At 59.9% G+C, this 23658-nt stretch overlaps 1 protein-coding gene across 14 annotated transcripts in view; it reads right to left on the bottom strand.

Annotated features, from left to right (window-relative positions):
- CELF5 (CUGBP Elav-like family member 5) overlaps nucleotides 1-23658 on the bottom strand; it is a 48111-nt gene that overhangs the window by 10341 nt on the left and 14112 nt on the right. For 2 of the 14 annotated variants that reach the window (XM_081791223.1, XM_081791207.1), the window contains exons 2-8: nucleotides 18309-18391; nucleotides 7993-8041; nucleotides 5501-5629; nucleotides 3519-3598; nucleotides 1261-1407; nucleotides 514-655; nucleotides 273-419 (exon numbers count right to left, since the gene is read on the bottom strand). In XM_081791223.1, coding sequence (XP_081647349.1) covers nucleotides 273-419; nucleotides 514-655; nucleotides 1261-1407; nucleotides 3519-3598; nucleotides 5501-5629; nucleotides 7993-8041; nucleotides 18309-18391 — 777 coding nt within the window. Of the gene's footprint in view, nucleotides 1-272; nucleotides 420-513; nucleotides 656-1260; nucleotides 1408-3518; nucleotides 3599-5500; nucleotides 5630-7989; nucleotides 8042-8254; nucleotides 9644-10125; nucleotides 10347-10604; nucleotides 10921-18308; nucleotides 18392-23658 lie in introns of those variants that run through there. The other 12 variants (XM_078442449.2, XM_081791206.1, XM_078442448.2 and 9 more) reach the window with 11 other exon arrangements.

Raw genomic sequence — 23658 nt, 5'->3', positions numbered from 1 at the left:
ATCTCCCGGGTGAGCAAACTGAGGCCCAGAGACTCACGGAAACTATTTAGGGCCACCAAACTGAAATCTGCACCCATAAATGCCTGGGTATAAAGTTCCCATGTTTACGCACCCTGCTACAGCCCCCTTCTCTGTGCCCACCGCTCACATCTGTCCAGCTGAGACCGCCTCTGTTTCCCAGGCACCAGGGCACAGGAACCCACGCTTGTCCCAGAGATGCCTTCCCGGCCCCACCCCCTCTCCTCGGCCCCTGGGGGAACCACTCACGTTACCTGGGTAGGGCACAAGGCCATTGGCATACACGGTCTCTAGGGCAGGGTGCCCCCCAGGGAAGGGCACGACGCCAGCGAAGCCATTGGTGATGGGAGCCACGAGCCCGGGCACAGCAGTGGAACCAAGCAGCGGGGGCGAGTGCAGTCCTGTGGGGCAGAGGAGCGCGATGGGGAGCCTGAGCCTGGCCCTGGCCCCGGCCCCGCCCTGCCCACCATCCTCAGGCCCCTGGCGGACTCTCACCAGAGGCAGGGGCGATGGGTGTGGCAGGCAGCCCGTTAAGGCTGACGGCGCCGATCTGCTGGATGTGGCAGGGTGAGAAGGCCACGCCAGGGCTCAGGTAGCTGCCCGACGTGGACAGGACCGTTGTCTGCTGCTGCATGAGCTGGGGGCGGAGAGGGAGTCAGCGTGCACAGTCGGGGTGGCACCTGCCCTGAGGTCATGACGCCCTGGGGGAGGCCTGGCCCTCTGGTAACTGGCGGGGGTGGGGGAGCGGTCAGCCTGGCTATCGTGGCTCAGGCCTCAGTTAGGAATTGTGGGGCTCAGCCTGGGATCGAGGGTCAGTCTAGGATCAGGGTTCAGTCTTCAGGTCAGGGCTGAGTCAGGAACTGGGGCTTGGTCCGGGATCGGGGATCAGCCAACACGGAAGTCAGCCAGGGTCGGGTCTCAGTTGGGAGTCAGCCTGGATTTAGAGGCTCCTTTTGGAGCTAAGCATGGGGTTGTGTCAGTCCAGAGTTGGGGTTCAGCTTGGGCCTGGGGCTCGGTTCGTGGCTGGAGGGCTCAGCTGGGGCTGGGGCTCAGGAATCAGCCTGGATGTGGGGACTCGGCCGTGGCCAGGATAGGACCCCGAGTCAGACAGACTGGGCAGGAGACGGGAAGAGGAGCAGAGAGGCAGCGGCCCTCGACAGAACGCAGAGAGAGAGAGAGAGACTGAGCTGAACCCCCAGAGTGGCCTTGGGAGACAGGCGTGCGTCTGCCGGGGTCACTCACAGCCTGGGCGTAGGCACTGTAGGGGCTGAAGGGCAGGGTGAGGGACGGCGTCAGGATGCCCAGCTGGCCCACCATCTGTTGCATGCGCCGGAGCGTCCGCTCCTTGTCCGTGTCGGCAAACTTGACCACCAGGCTGGAGGAGGCACCCTGCAGGGGCGGCGGCGAGCAGGGAGGGAAAGAAGGAGGCAGGTAGCCAGGACTCTGGGTTCCTGGAACCACGCCAGCCCAGGGCCTTGGCCGCGCGCGCGCGCAGGGTAGATGCCGGGAGGTCTCAGTCCCACCCATGGGCCCGCCGCCGCGGGACATGCACGTCGCAGCGAGAACAGCTCAGAGCTCGGCGTCCTGGGTCTCGCACTTGACCGTGCGGCCGCTTGTGCGCACAGGTGGGGCCTCTGGGCCCCGGGGGGTTGTGTCTGGGGCCCAGGAGAGGACCCGGACTATCAGCCACACTCTCAAAACTGGAGAAGCCGACTGCTGGAGAGGAACGACGGGGACCTATAACGCACTCACACCTGAGAACAGGTGAGACACCGACCATCAGAGAGGTTGCCCCCTGTGATGGCGAGCTCACTCCCTGAGACACCTCCTCACTGGTCAGCTCCCTGCAGGAGAAAGCCTGAATGAATCCTGCCACGCTAGGGACTAAAACTGATGCCCAAGTACCCAGAGAGCAAGGGACCAGAAGCTCTGACACTGCCCTGCCCTTCACACCTAGTTTTTGGGGGTTTACTTATTTATTTTGAGAGAGAGAGAGAGAGATGGAGAGACTGAGTGGTGGAAGGGCAGAGAGAGGGGGACAGAGAATCCCAAGCAGGCTCTGCGCTGACAGCACACACATGGGGCTCGAACTCACGAACGGTGGGGTCACGACCTGAGCCGAAATCAAGGGTCGGATGCTTAACCGACTGAGCCCCCCAGGCGCCCCCTGCACACCCATTTTGAGACCAGCTGAGAGCAGAGTTGGTTCTGGAAGGCCTGTCGTCCCCTGGCAGATTTGGACATTCACGTACAGTGATGGTGGCCCCCGGCACCTGCTTCCTAGAGGGCAGGGCCACTCCCAGAGCCCGGCTGGTCCTCCCCAGCCTCTCCCTGCGCCAGTCCTGCCCCCTGCCCATCCCCACCCTGGCCCAGGGGACGTGTCCAAACGACCTTCCCTCCCCTGTCAAAACTTTCCGTGGCTCGGGGCGCCTGGGAGGCGCAGTCGGTTGGGCGTCCGACTTCAGCCAGGTCACGATCTCTCGGTCCGTGAGTTCGAGCCCCGCGTCGGGCTCTGGGCTGATGGCTCGGAGCCTGGAGCCTGTTTCCGATTCTGTGTCTCCCTCTCTCTCTGCCCCTACCCCGTTCATGCTCTGTCTCTCTCTGTCCCAAAAATAAAAAAAAAAAACTTTCCGTGGCTCTCATCGCCCTAAGAAGCCGTGCTCCTCAGCTTTGGACCGCAGCCCCTCCAGCCGCCCCCCTGCTCCTCCACTGCCCCCCCATCCGTGTCGTCATCCCCCACGCCCCACACGTCCCCCTGCTGGCCTCGACAAAGCCAAACTACCTCTCGGGATCTCGCCCCTCCAGGACACCCTCTTGTACACCCACATGTTTACACACGCTCACACACACACACGCGCGTGCACATACTCACACGCATACCCACACACGTGCACACAAATGCCACCCACGCAGACCTACACGCTCACACACACGCATACACTTGCCCTCACATATTCCTGCAGATGCACACATACGCCCCTGCCCCCCCCACGCCCCCCAGGCACACTCACACATACACACGCATGCACTCAATACACACACGTGCCCCCACCCACGGACGTACTGCACCGTCGACTCGCACAAAAACACCCACTCGACACACTTACACGTGTGCCAGCACACACACGTATCCGCACATCTCACACGCACACAGCTCACGTGCACGTTAACAATCACCCACTGCCAGGCACACACACACGCACTCACACCCACGGGCATGTGCGCACACCCACGTATTCTCTCCCTCGCACACACGTGAACAGGCACACACGCGCTAGTCCACGCGCAGCCCCACACTCACTCGCACGGGCGCGTGCGCAGTCACCCTCGTGTGCGTGCACCCGCCCACGGCGCCATCAGAGGCGCGCTCCTCCTCCGCCTGTGCCTCGCTGACGACCAGCCAGAGGCCGAGGACGGCTGGGACGGGCGCGAGCGTTTCCGTCCCTGTCCCCTCCCCCCTCCCCCCTGCCCGCCCCAGGGCCCGGGACAGTCCTACTCACCGGCATGGTTTGGCTGCCGTGCAGCGCGTGGATGGCCGCCTGGGCCTCGGTGTGGGAGGAGAACTTCACAAAGGCACAGCCTGCCCCAAGAGAAGGAAGGAGAGTGCGTGAGGGCAACGGGGTCTTTCGGGGGGGGGGGGGGGCAGGGGCCGCAGGAGAGGGGACCGGGAGCCCTGGACGGCCAGTGTCAGACACAGGCAGCCGGAAGGCCGGACAGTCAGAACAGAGAGACAAGCAGTCATGTGTCCAGACAGACAGCTGGACAATAAAGGATCAGGCAACAAGACAAGCACACAGCCAGCCACAGAGGTCGACATCAGCCAGTTGGCCGTCCATTCACTCAGAAAGCCAGCCAGCCACACAGCTATTTGTCACACGCACAGTCAGACGGGTGTCGCGAAGCGGTGCACAGTCGGGGAGGCAGGCCCTGCCCGCTGGAACAAGGGAAGGGCACGGGCTTCGAGAACACCCACCAGCCCCTGGCACCATGAGATCCAGAGCTGAAATCAGATATGCAGAGTGATGGTGACAAACCTTCAGACACAGGCACAGAGATACAGTCCTGTGGGTACAGTCAGGCACAGATACATTCAGACCCAGACAGATATGCCCATGTCACCAGAGTTAGAGAGATGGGGACCAGAAAGGAAGGAAGGAAGGAAGGAAGGAAGGAAGGAACCAGACAGGGCAGACCCAGCTGGCTAGTCACACAGGACCAAATCAGAAATCGGGCAGACAGATAGCCAGGGACCACCAGACATAGGCAAATTCAGACACACAGTCATAAGGAGAGACCACTAGACATAATTCCGGAGACAATACTATGGAAGAGCCAGGCAGGTGGGGTGAGACAATGGAATGTTCTGGAATTAGAGAGTGGCAATGGTTGCACAATTTTTTGAATATACTGAAAAGCACTTCACTGTACGTTTTAAAAAAGAGGAGTTTTTACAGTATATGGATATCAATTTTTTAAAAAAGAGAGAGAGCCAAGCAAATAGGGACCATGGGATACATTCAGTCCTAGAAGATTAAAAGTTGCAAGAGCCAGAGACAGGCAGGCTGAGAGTTGGTGCCAGACAGATGGACTAAACGGGTAGAATCAGGTAGACAGACAAACACCACCAGACTCATGAAAACTCAGACAGCAATAGTCATTTAGACACTCAGGCATAAAGAATCAGAGCCTAAGAGAGGCAGGCGTCCATAGTCACATACAGCCACATGGGCAGACAGGGAAACATTGGAGACCATTAAAGTCTTTCCTGGATGGTACAGCCAGGATCAGGCCGACAGTCCACAGGAAACTGTCCCACAGAGCCAGGTGGACACAGGCAGCTTATCGGGACATGGCACACAGTTAGGACCCCGTGGGACTTGACAGCCCTGGTCACCCAGTCCGCGCCCCCAGCCGCCCTGCCCCACTGCCTTCAGGAGTCAGTCCCGGCCCATCAACTACCTGTAGGCCCCACCCCCAGGAGCCAACCCCGCCCCCTCACGTGCCTGGCCCCGCCCCCAGGAGCCAGTCCCGCGTTCTCAAGTGTCCAGCTCCACCCCCGGGAACCAACCCCGCCCTCTCACGTGCTCTCCTCCACCCCCGCCTCCTGGAGCCAGTGCCCACCCCTTCAAGTATCCTGCCCCGCCCCCAGGAGCCAGTCCCGCCCCCCCATGTGCCCGGCCCCGCCCCCGGAGCCAGTCCCGCCCCCTCAGGTGCCCAGCCCCACCTCCTCAAGTGCCCCGCCCCCGCCCCCAGGAGCCAGTCCCGCCCTCTCACGTGCCCGGCCCCGCCCCCGGAGCCAACTCCGCCCTCCCACGTGCCCGGCCCCGCCCCCGGAGCCAGTCCCGCCCCCCTCAAGTGCCCCGCCCCGCCCCCAGGAGCCAGTCCCGCCCCCTCAAGTGCCCAGCTCCGCCCCCAGGAGCTAGTCCCATCCCCACCTACGCGCCCAGCCTCGCCCCAGGGCCAGTCCCGGCTCGCCGGTCACCTTTGCTGCTGCCGTCAGGCCCGCGGAGCACGGTGCATTCGTCGATGACCCCAAAGGGCTGGAACAGCCGCAGCACGTCCTCTTCCGACTGCTGCTTGTTCAGCATCCCCACAAACAGCTTCCGGTCCCCTGTGGGCGGAGACGCCCCCTCAGCCGAGTCCTGGCCTCCGGGAGTTTCTCGGTCCCTCCAACCGAACGGAGGCAGCAGCGCCCGGGGGGGAGCACTGCCGGCCCCTGCTCTGCCTGTGAGCGGGAGGACACAGCCACGAGCTTCCCCGCGCCGGGTCTGTCCCCCCTCCCACGTGCGCTGCTCGGGCGCATCTCGGAGCCTTCGCTCACGCGGTGCGCCCCTCCTGGAATGTCCTCCCTTCAATCCTCAGGGCCACCGCTCACTGCTCCCACCCTCGGGCAAAGATGCTCTCTCCCTCCTTGCCTTCAGAGCACCCACACACAGTGCTGGCGTGAGAGCTGCCTGGCCTGGGCCCCTGTCTGTCTGTCTGTCTGCCATCTAGATTTGCCCGTGGCGGGTGAGCGCCGCTGGCTCCCGCATCCCCAAAAGGAGCCGGGCAGGTGGCTGCCGAATGAGTGAGGGCGTGTGTGTGCGCGCAGGACCGGGTGCCTGGAAGCCCGGAGCCCCCGTCTGGAGGGGTTGGGGTGGGTGCCCGGCTGCAGGCCTGGCTGGGCCAGCGTCTGGCTGCCGTATGAGGCACCAGAGTCCTGCTCCCTCCGGTAACTGCGCTGCCCCCCCTGTAATCAGGAACATGGCAGCTCCGTCTCCCAGGAATGCCGAGCTGGGTTACTCTGGAAACCTGTTCTCTGGCAGCTGTCACTCATGAGGGTGGGAGGGAAGGAGGGACAGACGCGGAGAGACTGAGAGTCAGGGAAAGAAACAGGTGAGAGAGAGAGAGAGAGAGAGACTGAGAGAGACAGTAAGAGACAAAGCGAGACACAGAGAGAGGAGTACGGAGAGAACCAGAGAGACAGAAGGAGAGAAAAAGATAAGGAGAGAGAAAGAGGTATGGAGAGGGAGAGAGGGTGAAACAGAGAGAGGAAGAAGGAGGAGAAGAAGAAGAGAGAGGAAGGGGAGGAGGAGGAGGAGGAGGGGAAGGAAGAAGTGAAAGAGGAGGGGGGAAGAGGAGGGGGTAGGGAAAGGGGGAGGAGGGGAAGGAGGAGAAGGAGGAGGAAAGGGAGGGGGAGGAGGGGAGGAGGAGGGAAGGAGGGGGGAGAGAAAGGGGGAGGAGGGGAAGGAGGAGAAGGAGGAGGAAAGGGAGGAGGAGGAGAGGAGAAGGATGGGGAGGGGAGGAGGGGGAGAGAAAGGGGGAGGAGGGGAAGGAGGAGAAGGAGGCGGAGAAGGAGGAGGAAGGGGAGGAGGAGGAAGAGGAGGAGGGGGAGGGGAGGAGGAGGGGAGGAGGGGGAGAAGGAGGGGAAGGAGGGGGGAGGGAAAGGAGGAGGAGGGGAAGGAGGAGAAGGAGGCAGAGAAGGAGGAGGAAGGAGAGGAGGAGGAAGAGGAGGAGGGGGAGGAGAGGAGGGGAGGAGGACGGGGAGGAAGTGAAAAAGGAGGAGGGGGAGAAGGAGGAGGAGGAGGGGGAGGAGAAGGGGAGGAGGGGGAGGAGGAGGGGAGGAGGAGGGGAGGAGGGGGAGGAGGAGGGGAAGAATTACTAAAAGAGTGAGAGAGAAGCGGAGAGATGGAGATACACAGACCCCCTCTCCAACCCCTGCCCTACACTCGCAGCCAGCTTGGAGAGTGTGAAAACAGGCCCCAACCCAGATGGGCTGTCCCAGGCTCCTACACGCACACAGGAGTCCTAACAGCCCTGCCCCGCACGCCACCCAGTCCACCTGAGATGGGGGGGGGGGGGGCGGGGAGGAAACTCTCCAAGAATGACTAGCCCCGATGCCACTGGGGACAGCCGAGCACGCCCCCGTGGGCAGGTCCCCAACACGGTCCAGACCCGCAGCCGGAGAACCCGCTCGCCCAGCCTCGAAGGTCAAGCACACACGCTCGAACACGCACGCCCACGCACAGACATGCGCACCGGCAGGCAGGCACCCCCACCACAGGAGCCGCAGAAACGCGCGTGCACATGTGCACGTGCTCACGCACATCTGTACACGGGCGTGCCAAGGCATGCGTGCTCACACGCACACGCACACGCACAGAAAAAGCGATTCCCCTCAGGGACCCCTTCAGGGATCCCATCCCCTCTGCGTCGGAAGACCCCCCGTTTTGCACCCTAGGGGAGGGGTGTATTTCAAGCTCTAGGGGGGCCGGCGGCGGGACCCAGCCAGACCCCCTACTCCTGACTCCTGGGCTTGGAAGGGAGGGCAGAGCCCCCCTGCTCGCCTGCCCCTGCCCTAGCTAGGGGACTCTGCCTCTCCCACCACCATTAGGCGTGTGAGCGGAGAGGTGACGGCTACATCCTTCTGATCAGAGATTCCCCTCCTTCCCCGGCTCCTCCGCCGACCCCCGGCCACGGACAGATGACAACTACCTCCGCGGCTTTCACTGTCCGCAGGTTTCACCTGGATCGGCCGCGCCATCTGTGGACAGAGAGGGGAGGAGGAGGAGGTCAAGGCTGGCAGTGCGGCGTGGCGGGGCGGGGGGAGGCTACGTCCGAGCCCCGCCGGGCACCCTGCCCCCCTCCCCGGGCTCAGCACCCCACCAGCTTCCAGCAGCAAACCAGCCAAACTAAACGGACACACAGTCCCAGGTACAGGGCTTCACTCACGCTGCCTGGAAAACTCTTACTTTACCTTCAAAACCCAGTTACAATATTTCTTGCTGCAGGAAGCCTCCTTGCCTTCCCAAGTGCTGTATGCTCCTTGGAAAGATGCCCAACTCCTCTGGTCCTGTGTGTGACGTGACCTTGCAGTTTCTGTCATCAAAGACTGGAGTCTATGTCCCCACCCTCTGCATCTGGACTTGGCCTTGTGACTTGCTCTGGCGAGTGGAGTGTGGTGGCGGGGAAGTGGGGGGAGTTCCAAGCCCCGGCCTCGGGAGACTTTGCAGCTTCCTCTTTTGGGACCCGCGCGCTGCCAGCTGGACAAGCCGAGGCAGGACAGGAGGACGGGAGACCTCAAGCACTGAGAGGCCCAATGACAGGCAGCCTGTGGGAGGAAGGCTGTCCTCTCCCGGCTTGCCCCGCAAGCCCTGACTGACTGCCACGGCACGAGTGACCCTGGAGAGACCAGCAGAAGAACCGCCCAGCTGAGCCCCGTCTGTGCTCGCCGACCCGTGGAATCATGACCAAATAAGACGGTTGAGTTGGTTTGTTACTGAGCACTAGCTGACTGCCACCAAGGCAACTCCTTTTAGCCAGCTCTCTGAGCCTTGGGTGGGAGGACTGTCGTACCTGAGTGGGCCAGCTTTCAATGTGGACTCGGTGTTCTGGACCCTCCTGTCCTCCACCTCCAGCACCGAAAATGATGTTCGATGGAAGAAATCCTCCTGTAAGCCCCACCCCCAAACTTACCCAGCCATGGGGAGGAGCTAATGTGGATATCTGAGAACCAACTCAAGGGATGTGGGAAGTGGGTGACATTTGCTTCTCCACTGGTCTGAGAATGGGATCCTCCTCCAAGCCTGGTGCTTCTGGCGAACTCTTACTCATCCTTCAAAACCCCGCTCAAAAGCCCCACGCAGGCAACCCTTCCTCCCTCTGCTTCGGGGCAGCGAGTGCCTGTGTCTTGCGTTCTCGCGGCCGCAGGGAGAACCAGAGAAGCTTGCCGAACTGAACGGACCAGGAGGAGGCGGCCAACACACAACAGCATAGAAGGCCACCAGGCCTGGGGTTGGAACACGTGCCCGTCCCAGACCCCCTCCAAGGTCAGACAGTCCCCACGGCCATTCGGAGAAGGTGCTTGGGGGACGTCAGCCCTCTGGTCACTGTGCAGCTGCCCAGCGAGCTGCAGCTTTCCCCAGGTTTTACAGATGTCAAAACCGAGGCCGGCAGAGGTTGTCTGTCCAAGGTCATGGTGGGTGAGTGAAGGCACTAAGCCTCCCTAGACTTCGACTCTAAGGATCTTTCTACCCAGTCCCGTGAGTAGAGACCCCTCTCCAACTGTGAACCCCCAGATCTCCTTCCCCTTCTCTTAGACCCCGAACTGCCCCACACCCCCAGTCTGAGTCCCCTCCCTCACCCTGCACCCTCTTTCCCTGCGCCCCCTCCCCCTCTCCAGCTTCCCTACCCTCTCTGAGCCCCTCCCCATTCTGCGCGCATATGGGCGGCCTCAATTTGAACTCAGCCTTGGGAGCCCCAGAAGCAGAGAGGCCTTCCAGTGTCCCCAGTTCCTGCCACCCACCCAGCCACATCCTCAGAGGGACCCTGACCACCTGGGAAAGGCTCTCCCTTCCCCCACCATGTCCACACACACACACACACACACACACACACACACACCCCGTGCCCTCTCCACCTGGGTACCACACCCAGCTAGCTGGAGGCGGGAGGAGAGATTTTGTTCAACCAGATGGGACCAGGTTCTGGGCTGCGGGCAGACTGAGGTTGTGAAGGGAGGTGGGGGGACAGGGGGCACCTGAGCTCCGGCCTCCTGTTCGCCCCCACCCCTCCCACCCCGCCTCCGCCGGCCCTCACCTCCCCCCCCCCCCCCCTGCCGCCCAGCACCTTGGGCAGATGAGGATGGGGTTGCCATGGCAACGCTGATTCACCACACGGAAGCTGGCAATTGTTGTTGCCATGGAAACCGCCTCTTAGGGGCGAGCCCAGCTCCTGCCTTGCACAAAAGAGATATTTAAATATAATCTTCTGGAGATGGATGCGCTGAGGGAGGGAGCGAGGTGGGGGGGCCACGGGGAGGGAACCTGTGCCCATCCCCGCACCCTCCACCCCCGCCCCACTCTCGTGGCCTGGATACCTGCGCCCCATCTCCCCTACCCCCCCACCAGCCCGGTTGCGGAGCCTGGGACCTTCCGCCTCCTGGGAGGCCCCTTCCCCCTCCTGGGTCAGCTCGGCGCGGGGCAGCCGCGGGGGTCTGGGTCTGGTCCCGAGAAGCCAGGCGGGCAGTCAGTCCCCTCCTCCCCGGTCCCCCACTCGAAAGCCGAGGCTCCGAGGCCTGGCCGTCCGCACCCCGCGGCCCGCCTTACCCACCGGCCTGGAGACGCGCGCCAGGCTGGCCTCGTGCCGCCGCCCGCCCGGCCCCGGGCGCACAGGCGCGCACACGCCGCACGCACGCACCGGCCCCGCGCCTCGCTCCCCGCGCCCGACGCCCGGCGGGCGCTGACGATCCGCCCGCCAGAGGCCGGGCCCTGCCGGCGTTGCCCGCGCGAGCCGGGAGGAGGCGTGCGGGGGGGGGGGGGGAGGGGGGGTTGGGGGGGGAGCTGGGTCTCCCCACACCCCTCCTGTCGCCCCTGCCCGCCCATCTGGCTCTGCCCACCTCCTTCCGGCTCCCTCTCTCCATCTGTCCCACCGAGGTCTCTGCCTAGTGCCCTCCCTCCCTCCTCCACCTTCTCTGGCTCCCCATCGCTGCGTCCCTTCCCTCCCCCGTCCCGTCCCCCTTTCATTTATTCCACAACATTCCCAGCGTGCCCCATGCCGAGTCAGGCTGCAACCCCAGGGAGGACCCCAGTAATCTGGCCCAAGGGGAGACACAGGCAGAGGCAGGCACTCCCAGACCTGAGAGGTCAGGATTGAGCCAGAGCTAGGGATCAACGGCTCCTGGAGACCCCAGAGCTCAGAGCAGTGAAGAGCCCAAGGCTACTGGGGCCGCACTGGAGATGGAATAGTGCAGTGGGTTTTGAAGTATGAGTAAGAGTTTTGGGGGGGGGGGGACACAGTTTCTGTAGGAGGAATACCTACACCCCCTGACTCATTCAATCTCCAAACAACTTTATGAGATGGAAACATTCGCGTTTTACAGATGGGCAAATCAGAAAGGGAGAGGAGAACGTCAGAAGCAGAGTCCGGGTCTCCTGATGGTTTCCTCAAGGTCCTCTTAGGATCCAGCCAACCCTTCAGCCAAGGGTCCTGTGGGCCGGGGCTCTGGGGGGGGCGTCTGTGTCTCTGGGGGCGGGGGGGGGCATACATCACGTAGCTGAGGTCCAGTCCTTGCTCTGCCCCCAGCTTTTGCTGGGTGACTTCAACGAAGTCATACGCCGTTGAGAAACCGGGGTCCCTGTGTCTGACCTGTGTGTGTTACAGATGGGGACACTGAGGCCACTGGGGGAGGGACTGCAGGAGGTGCCTCTGGTAGTCAGGCTGGGGCCCGGAAGACGGTCCTTTAGAAGACATGGGGGCCCGGGAGAGGCCCCAACCGGGTTGTTTCTGGGTAGTATGGAGGAGAAGAAAGCAAGGTGGGGCCCAAGCCACCATTACAGCCTCCCCTTCTCCCGCGGGGGCCCCCGCCAGCTTCTGTCAAACACCCAGAGCAAGCCTCTCTCCTGCTCTAGGCGCTGCTGTGGCTCCCTACTGCCCCGGGAGTCGCATCCTGGCATTCCTCCTCTGCCTTCCTCCTCTGCCTTCCTCCCATGCCCCCGGGACATCACTGCATCTCACCCCCCCCACACACACACCCCATCCTCAGTGCGAACAGGCCCCTCCGAGGCCACCTCTCCCCGAAGGCCACCTCTCCAAGTGCCTCTGCTTCAATGCTTTGTCCAGGCATCACCTTGATTGTGGCACACGCCCCAACACACACACATTGTCCCTCTTGGGTGACTTCCTAGGGGCAGGGGCCGAGGGGCTGTGCGCCCCTTCCGCACCAGAGGCCCGGCCCGGGGTCCCCAAATGGCAAGTGAAATGAAATGAGACAAAACCTATGGCTTCCAGACTCCCCAGAAAGTGAAACCCAGTCCCTGTCCCCGTGGGCAAAGAGCAAGCTGGACCCCTGCTGGGCCCAGCACCCCGTGCGGGGAGTAAGTCAAGAGCTTGTGCCCAGCTGTGTATACGCTTCAGGGGGAGAAGCCGGGCTTGGGAAGACGAGACTGGCCCAGAGTCCTGCAGGCTTGACTTGCCTGCGACAGTTCATTCATTCGTTCGTTCGTTCATTCATTCGTTCATCGTGGATGTGCCAGGCTCCTGTTGCCAGGCTCAGCAGCCGGCAGGTGTCACGCCCAGGGCCCTCAGTCCCATTCACACTTCTGCAATCCCATTCACAAATGAGGAAACTGAGGCCTGGGAAGGTCAAGCCACCGTGGGGCCCCTTGCGCCTTCTCAGGTTCGGCTTGGCTCTGAGCCAAGTCGTGGGATGTGGGAGGGGGTCTTGCGGGGGGGAGGTCACCTCAGAAACCCCTGTGTGCATAGAAGGGGTGTCAGGAGGGGTCCGTCGGGGGGATCCGCAGCCAGACGGACAAACCTATCCCTTTCCAGGGTGCACACAAGAACAGGGGGGCAGCCGGCAGAACTGGGGTGTCCTCCCCTCGAGACCTTCACGAAGAAAGGACGGATGGTGTCGTCTCTGATGGCACGGCCCCCGAGAGACCCAGCTGGACCCCCTGTCCCCACGGCCCCCCGTTCCAGGTCCAGGAACCCCATCCTGGGGTCGGACGGCCCAACGGAGAACATCAGCTCGATCTGCGGCATTTGCCCAGCGTGGACTCCCGGGTCCTGCGGTCCGTTCCGGGTCCTATTCTGGGCTTCTGTGATTAATTTAGGATCCTACTCCAGAATGCTGAGATTTGATTAAACCGCATCCCCCACGGACACCGCTGTCACACGCGACACGGGAACCCGTCTGCTGCAGAAGCGGCAGCGTGGTGTGGGGGGGGGGAGCACAGAGCCAGCGCAGGACCCGGCGCCCCCCCACCCTCCCCGTCACTCTTCCTGCAACCCGCGGAAGAGGCGTCAGCTCTGGCTCTGAAAGGCTGCCGGTGCCGCTGCCCTGGGGGGAGGAGGTTCACCCGCAAGTCAACCCCCTTCATGGCTTGGCAGGGGGGGTGTCGGCCACAGAGGCCGCAGGCCTAGGTCCTCGGGGGTCCGAACTCCCGAGTCGGCGCCCAAAGGAGACGCGGCACGTGTCCATCGGAGACAAAGCACGGCAGGATCTCTCTCGAAGGTAGAGATCTCTCCGGTCGGTAACGGCCCACCCACAGGACCGTGGCAAGTTGTGTGGGCCCGCTGTGGAATACTACACGGCCACGAAAAAGCACCAGCCACTGAGAGACCTGGTGCCGACAGGGGACACTGGATCTCAGCAGCAGCACAGTCAGTGACAGAAAAAAAGGCAGGTGGTAAAGACTACATATACTATGATTCCAGTCGCTTTAGGTAAAAAGCGAAACGGGAAAAGGTTACCCGGTCTTCTAGAGATATATTTATCAGCACGAAGACCGTGAGGAAAAACAGGGGTTGGTTACCGTGAATGTCAGGATGGTGATTCCTCCAACAGGAAGACAGGGGCTCAGGCGTGGGGACACGACAGGCATGGTTTCTGGGGACTGCTAGAGATCCTCCCTCCCCCCAACCACGAGCCCGTATCACAAAGAGACCCCCAGACTCCACAATCTAGACATACGATGACATTACATCATGTTGCTGGGTCTAGAACATTCTAGGTCTAGAATGCCCTGTCTAACGTGGTAGCTGATCCCTGGTCTAGAACATTCTACATCTGTGCTATCCAAAACAGTGGCTGGCTCCTAATCTAGGATATTCTAAGTCTGAACGCTCCCATACAGGAGGTGACCCCCAGTCTAGAACATTCTATATCTGCTGCCTAACACAGTAGTTATTCCCTGACCTAGAACATTCTAGGGGCACCTGGGCGGCTCAGTCGGCTGAGCGTCCAATCATGATCAGCTCGGGTCATGATCTCACAGTTTGTGGGTCCGAACCCCGCGTCAGGCTCTGTGCTGACAGCTGGGAGCCTGGAGCCTGCTTCGGCTTCTGTGTCGACTTCTCTCTCTCTCCGCCCCTCCCTTGCTGTGCTCGCTCTTTCTCCCAAAAATAAATAAATAAATGTTTTTTAAAAAGAACATTCTAGACTTGGGCTGCCCAATGTGGTAGCCACTAGCCACGTGTAGTGGTTTAAGTTTAAAACATTTTTTAACGTTTATTGATTTTTGAGAGAGAGAAAGAGAGAGACAGAGCATGAGCGGGGGAGGGGAAGAGAGAGAGGGAGACACAGAATCCGAAGCAGGCTCCAGGCTCCGAGCCATCAGCACGGAGCCCAATGCGGGGCTCGAACTCACGGACCTTGAGATCACGACCTGAGCTGAAGTCGGACACTTAACTGACTGAGCCACCCAGGCGCCCCCCAAGTTTATTTATTTTTAATTGGGGGGGGGGGAGAGGGTCACAGAGGGAGAGAGAGAATCCCAAGCAGACTCCATGCTCAGTGGGGAGCCCAGTGCGGGGCTTGAACCCGCGAACTGTGAGATCATGACCTGAGCCCAAATCAAGAGTCAGACACTGAGCTGACTGAGCCACCCAGACGCCCCCTCGTGGAAACATTTAAATGTTAGATGTGGCTCGCGTTCTAGACCAAGGCGCACTGCTCTGGAACCTTCGCTGCTCCTTATTCTCCTGATCAGTGGATGCCAGGAGCATCTCCCAGTCATGACAATCACAAGTGTCCCCAGACGTCACTCAGGGTCCCGCGGGGGCAGAATCGCCCCCCGGGCTGAGACCCCTCCTCTGACCTAACGTAAACTCCTCCACGAGACAGAGGAGGCTCCGCTGTGTCTCCCGCGCTCAGCAGCTCGCCTGGCACATTCCTACCTCCCGGCTCGGCCCACGCCGTCCCCACGCCACCCCTGTCTCCATCTGCCACAATCTTCCCCACCTCTCGAGACACGGCGTGGCTCAGATGCCCTCTCCTCCGAGAAGCCGCCTTGTTTGCCGCACGAAGTCACCAGTGCGGGGCCCCGGCACCCCCCCACCTAGGGCCACCGCGATGCTGTCCCGGCCGCCACACATTCGCTGCTCATTTGGTGCTCGCCCGTCAGAGTGGGTTGAACGGGGACTTCCCTGAAATATGTCCAAGTCCTAACCCCCAGAACCTGTGAATCTGGGAAAGGTGTCCTTACAGATGCGATTAACTCACGGATCTCGAGATGAGGTTTAGGGTGAGCCCTAGACCCATCGACAGGTGTCCTTATAAGAGAAAGAAAGGCGGAGGGGGAGGGGAGACGTATCAACACAGAGGGCGGCCACGTGGCCACAGAGGCAGAGATGGGGGTGATGCGTCCACAAGCTGGACAGCCACCGGGAGCTGGAGAGACGTGGAACACAGTTCCCCACAGCGTGGCCCTCCTGCCGCGTCGCTTTCAGACTTCTGGCTCCCAGAAGCGTGACAGCATAAATTTCGGTCGCTTTCAGCTCCCCAGTGCATGGCGCTTTGTTACAGTGGCCCCGGGTCACTAACCCGCCCCCCCCACCCCGCCCCGTTCACTCCGACCCGGAAAGCTTTGCTCCAAAAACATCCCGAACCTCCCATCTCTACCTCCGCTGTCCCTGCCCGAGCCACTTGCCCGAACGACCACAGCTCCCTGCGGTCCCTCTGGCCCCTGATGCTCAGAGAAGGTCCCTGAGCTCCCTGTCGAAACAGAACCCCCATCCTGAGTCTGAAAATCGCTCTGAAAGTTGTCCCCCCCCCCCCCGCCCCCGTCGCCTCTGGGCTCCGTGGTGTCCTCACCACCGGAAGTCCTTTCATTGGGTTGTTCGTTCAGGTGCTCAGTAAATGTCTGTTGAGTGAACCCATGGGTGTTGAGGACTCGAGGGGCCCCCACTCTAGGGAGAGACACCCCCCCCCCCGCCTTCTTCTGGCTTCCCTCCCGGCTGCTGATGGAGCCCAGAGCCCAGCTTGGGCCCCCAACACAGAGGGCGCTGCTTCCCAGGCCCCCAGGGCCTCAGGCGGTGGAGAGGGAGGCTGGCTTTGGCTCTCAGTGATTCCATCAGTAAAATGGGAGCAGAAGAGAGCTAAGAAGGACTGAGCTGGGGGCACTGCTAGAAATCTTAGCAGATCTCCAGGTGGGTACGGATTTCTCCGGACAGATGGTGCAGAGCCCCCAGCCAGAACCTGGTGCCACGCGCCAAGAAACGGTCCACCGGACACGGAAGGGCTGGGCGCCCACACAGGGTCGGCCGTCAAGTCCCCATTCTGCCGTTTGCTGGCTGCTCGACCTTGGACAAATCCACTACAAAACCGGTTTCTTCCCCTAGGTTCCCAGTGCCCCCAGAGGTTCCTGCCAAGGGGAGTGTGGCAGACAGCGTGTCGCTCCAAGACGAGGCGCGAGGTGGTGCCCTCCTTGCGCCCTGGGGGAAGCCGGCCGCCATGCTGTGAGGCTGCTCAAGTTGTCCCCCTTGAGAGGAACTGAGGCCTCTTGTCCACGGCTGCCCCAGGGGCCAGCACGGAGGCGGATCCCTGAGTCACAGTCAGGAGAGACTCTGAGCCACGACCGTGCCGCAGACCCATTCCCTAATTCCGGCCCCCCGGCCACTGGGACCACTAATGCTGGCTGTTTGAAGCCACCAGGTTGTGGAATAATTGTTAGGCCACAGGAGATAACTAGTGGGGTCCACAGAAACTCCACTGTGCCCCCGGGGGCCAGCCTGCGCGGATGCACCTGCCCTCCAGTCCCCAGTTGGTTCGGGGAGGTGATGGCAGAAGGTCCAATGGAGGGAGAACTGTGACTTCTCTTCTCGGATGTCACCTCCTCCGTGAAGCCTTCCGTGACCCCCTTCTCTACAGTTTCCTCCCTCCACCCCACCCCGTTATACTCTTCCGGTGCTGAAGATCAGAGAGGTTAAGTCACTGGCTCACTGCTGCTCAGCAAGGACTGCTTGCTGCCACATCTCCTCCACCCCTCTTGTCTTCACCCAAAAAGGGGCACTTTGTTCTTGACTATGAGGTTGAGGCCAGACCCTGGGCCATTTCTGGTGCTTGTTCAGACCCAAGTCAACCCATGCCATGATGGCATGTTCCCGGCAGGTGCACCCAATCAGCCCTGTTGCACCCAAATTCCCAGCACGTGTGTCTGCAGATGTCACCCAAGCAGCCCCCAGATGTCCCTGATGCTGAAGAGTCCACGAGAGTCCCAGAAGGAAGGGTGAACACCCCAGAGCCCATGGGATGCCAGGGGTCTCACTGTGCTTCCTTCGATTTCCAAGAACAGACGCTGCCTGGGGACCGGGCTCAGCTGGCTCAGGCCGACCACCCTGCCTGCACTGGGGACAGGGGCTTCCTGCCCACCCCAAGAAGGCAGGGCTGACAAGGGAGAGCCAGCGGAGACGGAGCCTGGGCCAGCCTCCCCTGGGGGTGGAAAAGCTGCCCAAACACCCCCTTCGTTAAGGGGCCGTAGCTCTATTTGCTCGTAAGGATGAGGGATAAGAAAATCCCTTTCCTTTTCATATTGAGAAGCAGGCAGCGTCTAAGCTCCTCCTGGAGGCCCTTAAGGCCCTTAGGACTTGCCCCGTCCCCTCGCTGCCCTCCCCTCCTCCCCCTGGCTCCCTCGCTCACTCTCTCCGGCCGCACAGGCCCCCTTGCTGTTCCTGCAACGTGCCAGGCACAATCCTGCCTCAAGGCTTCTGCACATGCTGTTCCCTTTCTCTGCTAATGCTTCCTCGTCCTTCAGGTCTCGGCACAATGACACTTGCACGCTGGGCCGGGCCTCTGGGCCGTGTGCAACCTGCACAACCACACACAACCGCTCTGGTGTGAAGCAGGCAACATGACAGGCAGTAGGCACTCGAGAAATGCTCTCTCTGGTCATTTCTGCCCCTCCGCACCTTATCCCTCTTTCTGAGTCCGGAGGCACGCGGGCCTCACCGCTGACCCCAGGCAGGGCCTCAGCCTTCCCCAGGGTGAGAGCGTCCCCTCCTTCCCCACACCCCAGACAGCACCCAGGACTCACCCCGGGCAAGGTCTTCTGTTCGTGCAGGGCAGTCTGAGCTTTGATGGCGGAGTCCCTGGCACAGTAGGTGAGAAAGGCACAGCCTGGAGGGGAGACAAATGGGGGCGTTAAGAGAAAAGGAGATCGCAGACCCAAGTTCACAGCAGCCTTAATCCCAACGGCCAAAAGGGGAAGGGAGCCAAGTGTCCACCAATGGATAAACGAACACAATGTGGTCCGTCCACACCCCGGAGTATCATTCCGCTTTGGAAAGGAAGGACGTCCTGCCACCTGGCACCACGTGGATAGACCCCGAGGACAGTATGCGGTGACAGGAGCCGGACACAGGACACGTCCCGCGTGACCCCCCGCGCAGGGGTCCCCAGAGGAGTCCCGTCCACAGGGACAGAGAGTGGATGGTGGGAGCCAGGGCTGGGGAGTCCGTGCTTCATGGGGACAGAGCCTCAGTCCGGGGAGATGGAAAGTTCTGGAGACGGGGGGTGGGGGCGGCTGCACGACAGTGTGAGTGTGCCTGATGCCGCTGAGCTGTGCGCTTGGAAAGGGTGAGGAGGGTGAATTTAATTGTATTTAACCACATTTTTTAAAAAATGGAAAAGAAGGAAAAATTGAGGTAGATTTTATGTTCTTTTTTACTACAAGCCCAAAATAAACAGGACACGGGAGCCAACGGTATTGGGGGGGGGGGGGGAGGACAATAGCCGTGGTCCAGCCGCCCCTCCCCCTCGGTGAGCTAGGGAAGGGGAGAGCAGAGTAGCTGCTAATTAAATCCGCGTCCGACGCCAGATGAACAGATAGGCAGAGCGCGGGGTGAGGGCCGGTGGGGCAGCGAGGCCGCGGCTGCCCGGGGAGGACGGTGCCCCAAGGATGCAGAAGGTGCTCCAGGACTGGGAGGAGGAGCACAGCGGCTCTGCCACGCACCTGCTTCGTGGCCTTGGGCCCGGCGCCGCCCCTCTCCGGGCCTCAGTTTCCCCGCTCCGCTCCGAGAGGATGGTCCCAGAGCGTACAAGGATGGGTCGGGGCGGGGGCGGGGCTAGAGGGGGCGTGGTGCGGCGGAGCCAATCAGGAGAGGACAGGGGGCGGGCCCTCCCTGAAGTGGTCCAGAGCGAGGGTGTGATTGGTTGGACGCCGTCCGGGCCGGGTGGGGGCTGGGGAGGGGTGCGAGGCGTGAGAACTGCAGAGACCAGAGACACAGAGAGAGACGGAGAGAGGCCCCCAGAGAAAGATCGATGAGACAGATCAATGGTGTTTTGAAAGAGGTCTGCCTGAGGCGGGGTGTGGGATGCAGGCAGGTGTCAGGTCCCCTGAGATGGACCCAGGGGGCCGGGCCTCAGCCCTGGACTCTGCCTCTAACCTCTGTGTACCTCACCTTCACTGCGTGTGAAACGAGACCATCGTCGTCTGCTCTGGCGCCGTGGACCCTGTGCCCACCACCCCCACCTCCCCCCCGGAGCCTCTCTGCCTCCTCCGACCCCTAGGTCCCCCTGTGCAGAGCCCCTGGGAACAGCCCCGTGGAGCCCAGTTGTGCTCCAGGCAGGAGCTAATTAAGGCCGCGTCCTTCCCTCTGGGATGTGGTCACCACGCTGCCATTCCCACCGGCTGGGCCGGTGGCTGGGGAGGGGTCTGCCTCAGGCCCGAGGGGTCCTCTGGTGCCCTGGGGAGCAGGGCTTTCTAGCGTATAAAAACCATTTGCGGTGAGCACGTAAAACGGTGAAGCCCCCGTGGAAGACGGTTTGGCCTTCCTCAGAAAAGTTAAACAGAATTATCGTAGGACCCCAGCAACTGCACGTCTGGGTCTCTACCCAAAAGAATTGAAAGCAGGGACTCGACAGATATTTCAAACAGACATTACGCATATTCACAGCAGTATTATTCACAACGGCCAAAAGGCGGCACCACCCAAGTGTCCATCAACAGATGAATGGAAAACACAATGGGGTCCATCCATACGCTGGAATATTATTCTGCCTTAAAAAGCGAGGAATTCTGACCCCCGCTGCAACGTGGATGAACCTTGAAGGATGTTATTACGCTCAGCGTAATAGGCCAGACACAGAAGGACAAGGACTGTCTGGTCCCACTCACAGGGGGTCCCTACTGGAGTCCCGTCCCCAGAGACAGAGAGTAGACGGTGGGAGCCAGGGGTGGGGCAGGGGGCGGGGAGCCCGTGCTTCAGGGAGCCAGTTTCCATTTGGGGAAATGAGAAATTCCAGAGACGGATGTTGGGGATGGTTACACAACAGCGTGAGCATGCCTGATGCCCCTGAGCCGTGCACTTAGACACGGTTAAGACGGCGAATTTAATCTTATGCGTATTTTACCCACAATAAAAAAAATTGTAATGGAGATATATTAAAAACAACCCCCCTCCCGTGGGGCGTCTGGGTGGCTCAGTCGGTTGAGCTCCTGACTTCGATTCAGGTCATGATCTCACAGCTCGTGAGTTCGAGCCCCACGTCGGGCTCTGTGCTGACAGCTCGGAGCCTGTTTCGGCTTCTGTGTCTACCTCTCTCTCTGCCCCTCCCCCACTTGTGCGCTCTCTCTCTCTCTCTCAAAAACAAACATTAAATATATATATATATATATATATATATATGCCAAAAAAGTGCAGAACTTAGATTATAAATCACGTAATATATAATAATTTTATAATTATAAAATCACGTAACCATTTTCCAGGTTGAGGAATAGAACACAGACGCTCCCAGAAGCCCGGGTGCTCCCATCCCATGACAATCTCCCCCAGAAGTCACTGCTACCTAGCTCTTGTGATAATCACGTCACTGTTCTTCATTATGGTTCCCTGCCGCGGGGGGGGGGGGGGGGGTCACTAATCAGTGTAGCTGAGCCCTTCCTGCCTTTGAACTTATATAAATGGAATCATAGCATATGTACACTTTGTATCTAGCTTCTGCCACTCAACGACAGGTGGTTGTGTGTATCAGGGGGTTAATTCCTTTTCCTGGCTTGTAGTGTTTTGCCCTGTGAATATACAGCAAGGCTATCCATTCTCTTGTGGATGGGCGTCGGGGCTGTCCGCTGTTAAAGGCTATCATGAATAAATGTGCTGTGGAGCGTTCTTGCACAGGTACTCTGATGCGCAAAGGCATATCCGGAAATGGAATTGCTGGTAACAAGGTAGGCTTATGTTTGGCTTTAATCGATTCTTTCAAACAGTTTGCCAAAGTGGGTTGTACCAGAGCATTCTCCAACCAGCGGGTCTGACAGTATTTATGCTTCGTTTTCCCCAACCCTTGGTTTTGCCAGCCTTTTAGATGTTAGTCATTATGGTGGGTGTATCATTGTATTTCATTGAGATTGGAACATACATTGCTATAGTTATTAAAAAAGCTGGGCACCTTGTGGCTTTGTAGGAGTTCTTTATGTGGTGTGTAAATAAAGAATACTTTGTATTCTTTTATGGTTACATCTGATGCACACACATCTTCTCCCAGCCCATGGCTGGTCTTTCTACTCCTTTTTTGGTGTTTCTATTTTCTGAATTTAATCCCCCAAGGTCTTCCGGGAAAGGAGAGGCGCTAAAACAACTAGCCTAGGGCCTGAGAGAAATTAGGCACAGCCAGAAAGAAATTGGACTGCAGGGAGATGTCAAATAGAGGCAAAACCCTTCCTCCTTGGGTCCTCTCTTGCCCGTGGGGCCTCATTTGCAGAACATGGAGTGTGCTGGTCCTGGGAGGGGAGGGTGGGACCCCCGAGCAACCTTCAAGGCCATGAGCCTGTGGGTCTGGAAGGTTTGCAGCCAGAGGGACGCAAACCAGATTGCGTGCCGCTGTCCTCGGTGCTGAAACGCTTCCCTGTTCTTTTGACCCGCTCTCTTCCTGGCCTCTTTCTCTGTTCTGGTTGGTGAAAATGTGTGATGTTTACCCCTTTCTGGCTAAATACAGCCTTGATTTCCAGTTCTTATTAGGGCTGAATTGTATTCCCCTCCCCAAAACTCATATGTTGCTGTCCTAAACTCCCCAGGACCTCAGAATAAGACCCATTTTGGAAATTGAGTCATTGCCGATGAAATTAGTTAACCTGGACCAGATTCTCCTTTAGTCTCAGAAGGAACCAACTCAACCAACACCTTGATCGCAGACTTCTGGCCTCCGGGGAGGTGAGCAAACACGTTTCTGTTTTTGAAGCCCCCTGGTTTGTGCTAGGTTGTTTCTGCAGCGCTCGCAAACTAATACAATCCCCAGTCAGCACAGACTTGGTAGTGATGTTAATAAAGCTCACTGACTTCTAATCCGAAGAAGCTTGTACTCCATAGCGACTACTTAGTCCTTACAACAAACCCACAAAGTAGCTGCTAGTATTGTCCTATTCTGCAGATGAGGGGCCAGGGCACAGAGTGGGGGTGTGACTTGCCCAAGGTCACACAGATGGGGAATGGAATATCCAGGCCCCATGGGCTGTGCTAACCACTGGGGTGCACTGCCTCGAGCTTGCATCTTTTCTAGAATTTTCCCCAAGGCCTAGGGGAGGGTCACAGGCACCTGACCTGCCTCTCCGTGAAAGGAACTTTAAGATAGTGCCAGGATCCAACGCTGGATCAAATGCCATGAGCCCCATTTCAACTGTTACATCCTGGTCCCAGAGGGACCTTCTGACAGAAGTCACAGCCCTTGCAAAGCCTACGCTGGATGAACCTCTCATCTCAATTCCAGCCCTGGCCACCCCTCCCCCCCCCCCACCGGCCTCATCAATGACAAGGGGGCCGGGTCTTGTGTCCAGCAGCTCTCTCCCACGCTGGCCAAGCCCTGCGTTCTTCCCAGAATGCTTGGCTCTTGACCATCCCTTCACACCCACATGCATTTTCAAAGCCTGGGCCAGGGTTGATCTGGGGGGTGGGGGGGATGGGGTCAAGGCCTGCAGATCTCTCTAGACCCAAGGGCAGAGCAGAGGCCAAATCGAGAGAATCACCGTATATATGAAAGTTTCCTAATAACTAGATCTTTCTCATCACAGCTCCTTTGGCAAAGGAGGGAGTTCCCCATCTCTGGAGGTAAGCACCAGTAGCTCCCCAGACAGGAAACCTCCTTGCCAGAGACTACTGAGAATCCCTGCTCGTGCTGAGATCCCCTGCTCTCTGCTCTCAGTTCTGAGCCTTTGGGGATCTCATGGCTCAAACCTGTAATAATGACAAGAGTCGATGTCCCCCCGAGCACCAGGAATCTTGCAGGGGCTCCCCACCCATTGCAACCCTTTGCATCCTCAGACTAGCCCAAGAGAATGGCATGATTGTATTCATTATTATCCCCGTTTCACAGATAGGGAAACTGAGACAGCACCTAGTGAGGAATGCGCTTGAGGTTAGTTACATCGCATCGGGGCCAGAGGCGGGATT

Source organism: Panthera onca, chromosome A2 (genome assembly GCF_046562875.1).
Source record: "Panthera onca isolate mPanOnc1 chromosome A2, mPanOnc1 haplotype 2, whole genome shotgun sequence".
NCBI lineage: Eukaryota > Metazoa > Chordata > Mammalia > Carnivora > Felidae > Panthera > Panthera onca.
The sequence above is the reverse complement of the archived record's forward strand: the minus strand, read 5'-3'. Positions and strand labels throughout refer to the sequence as shown.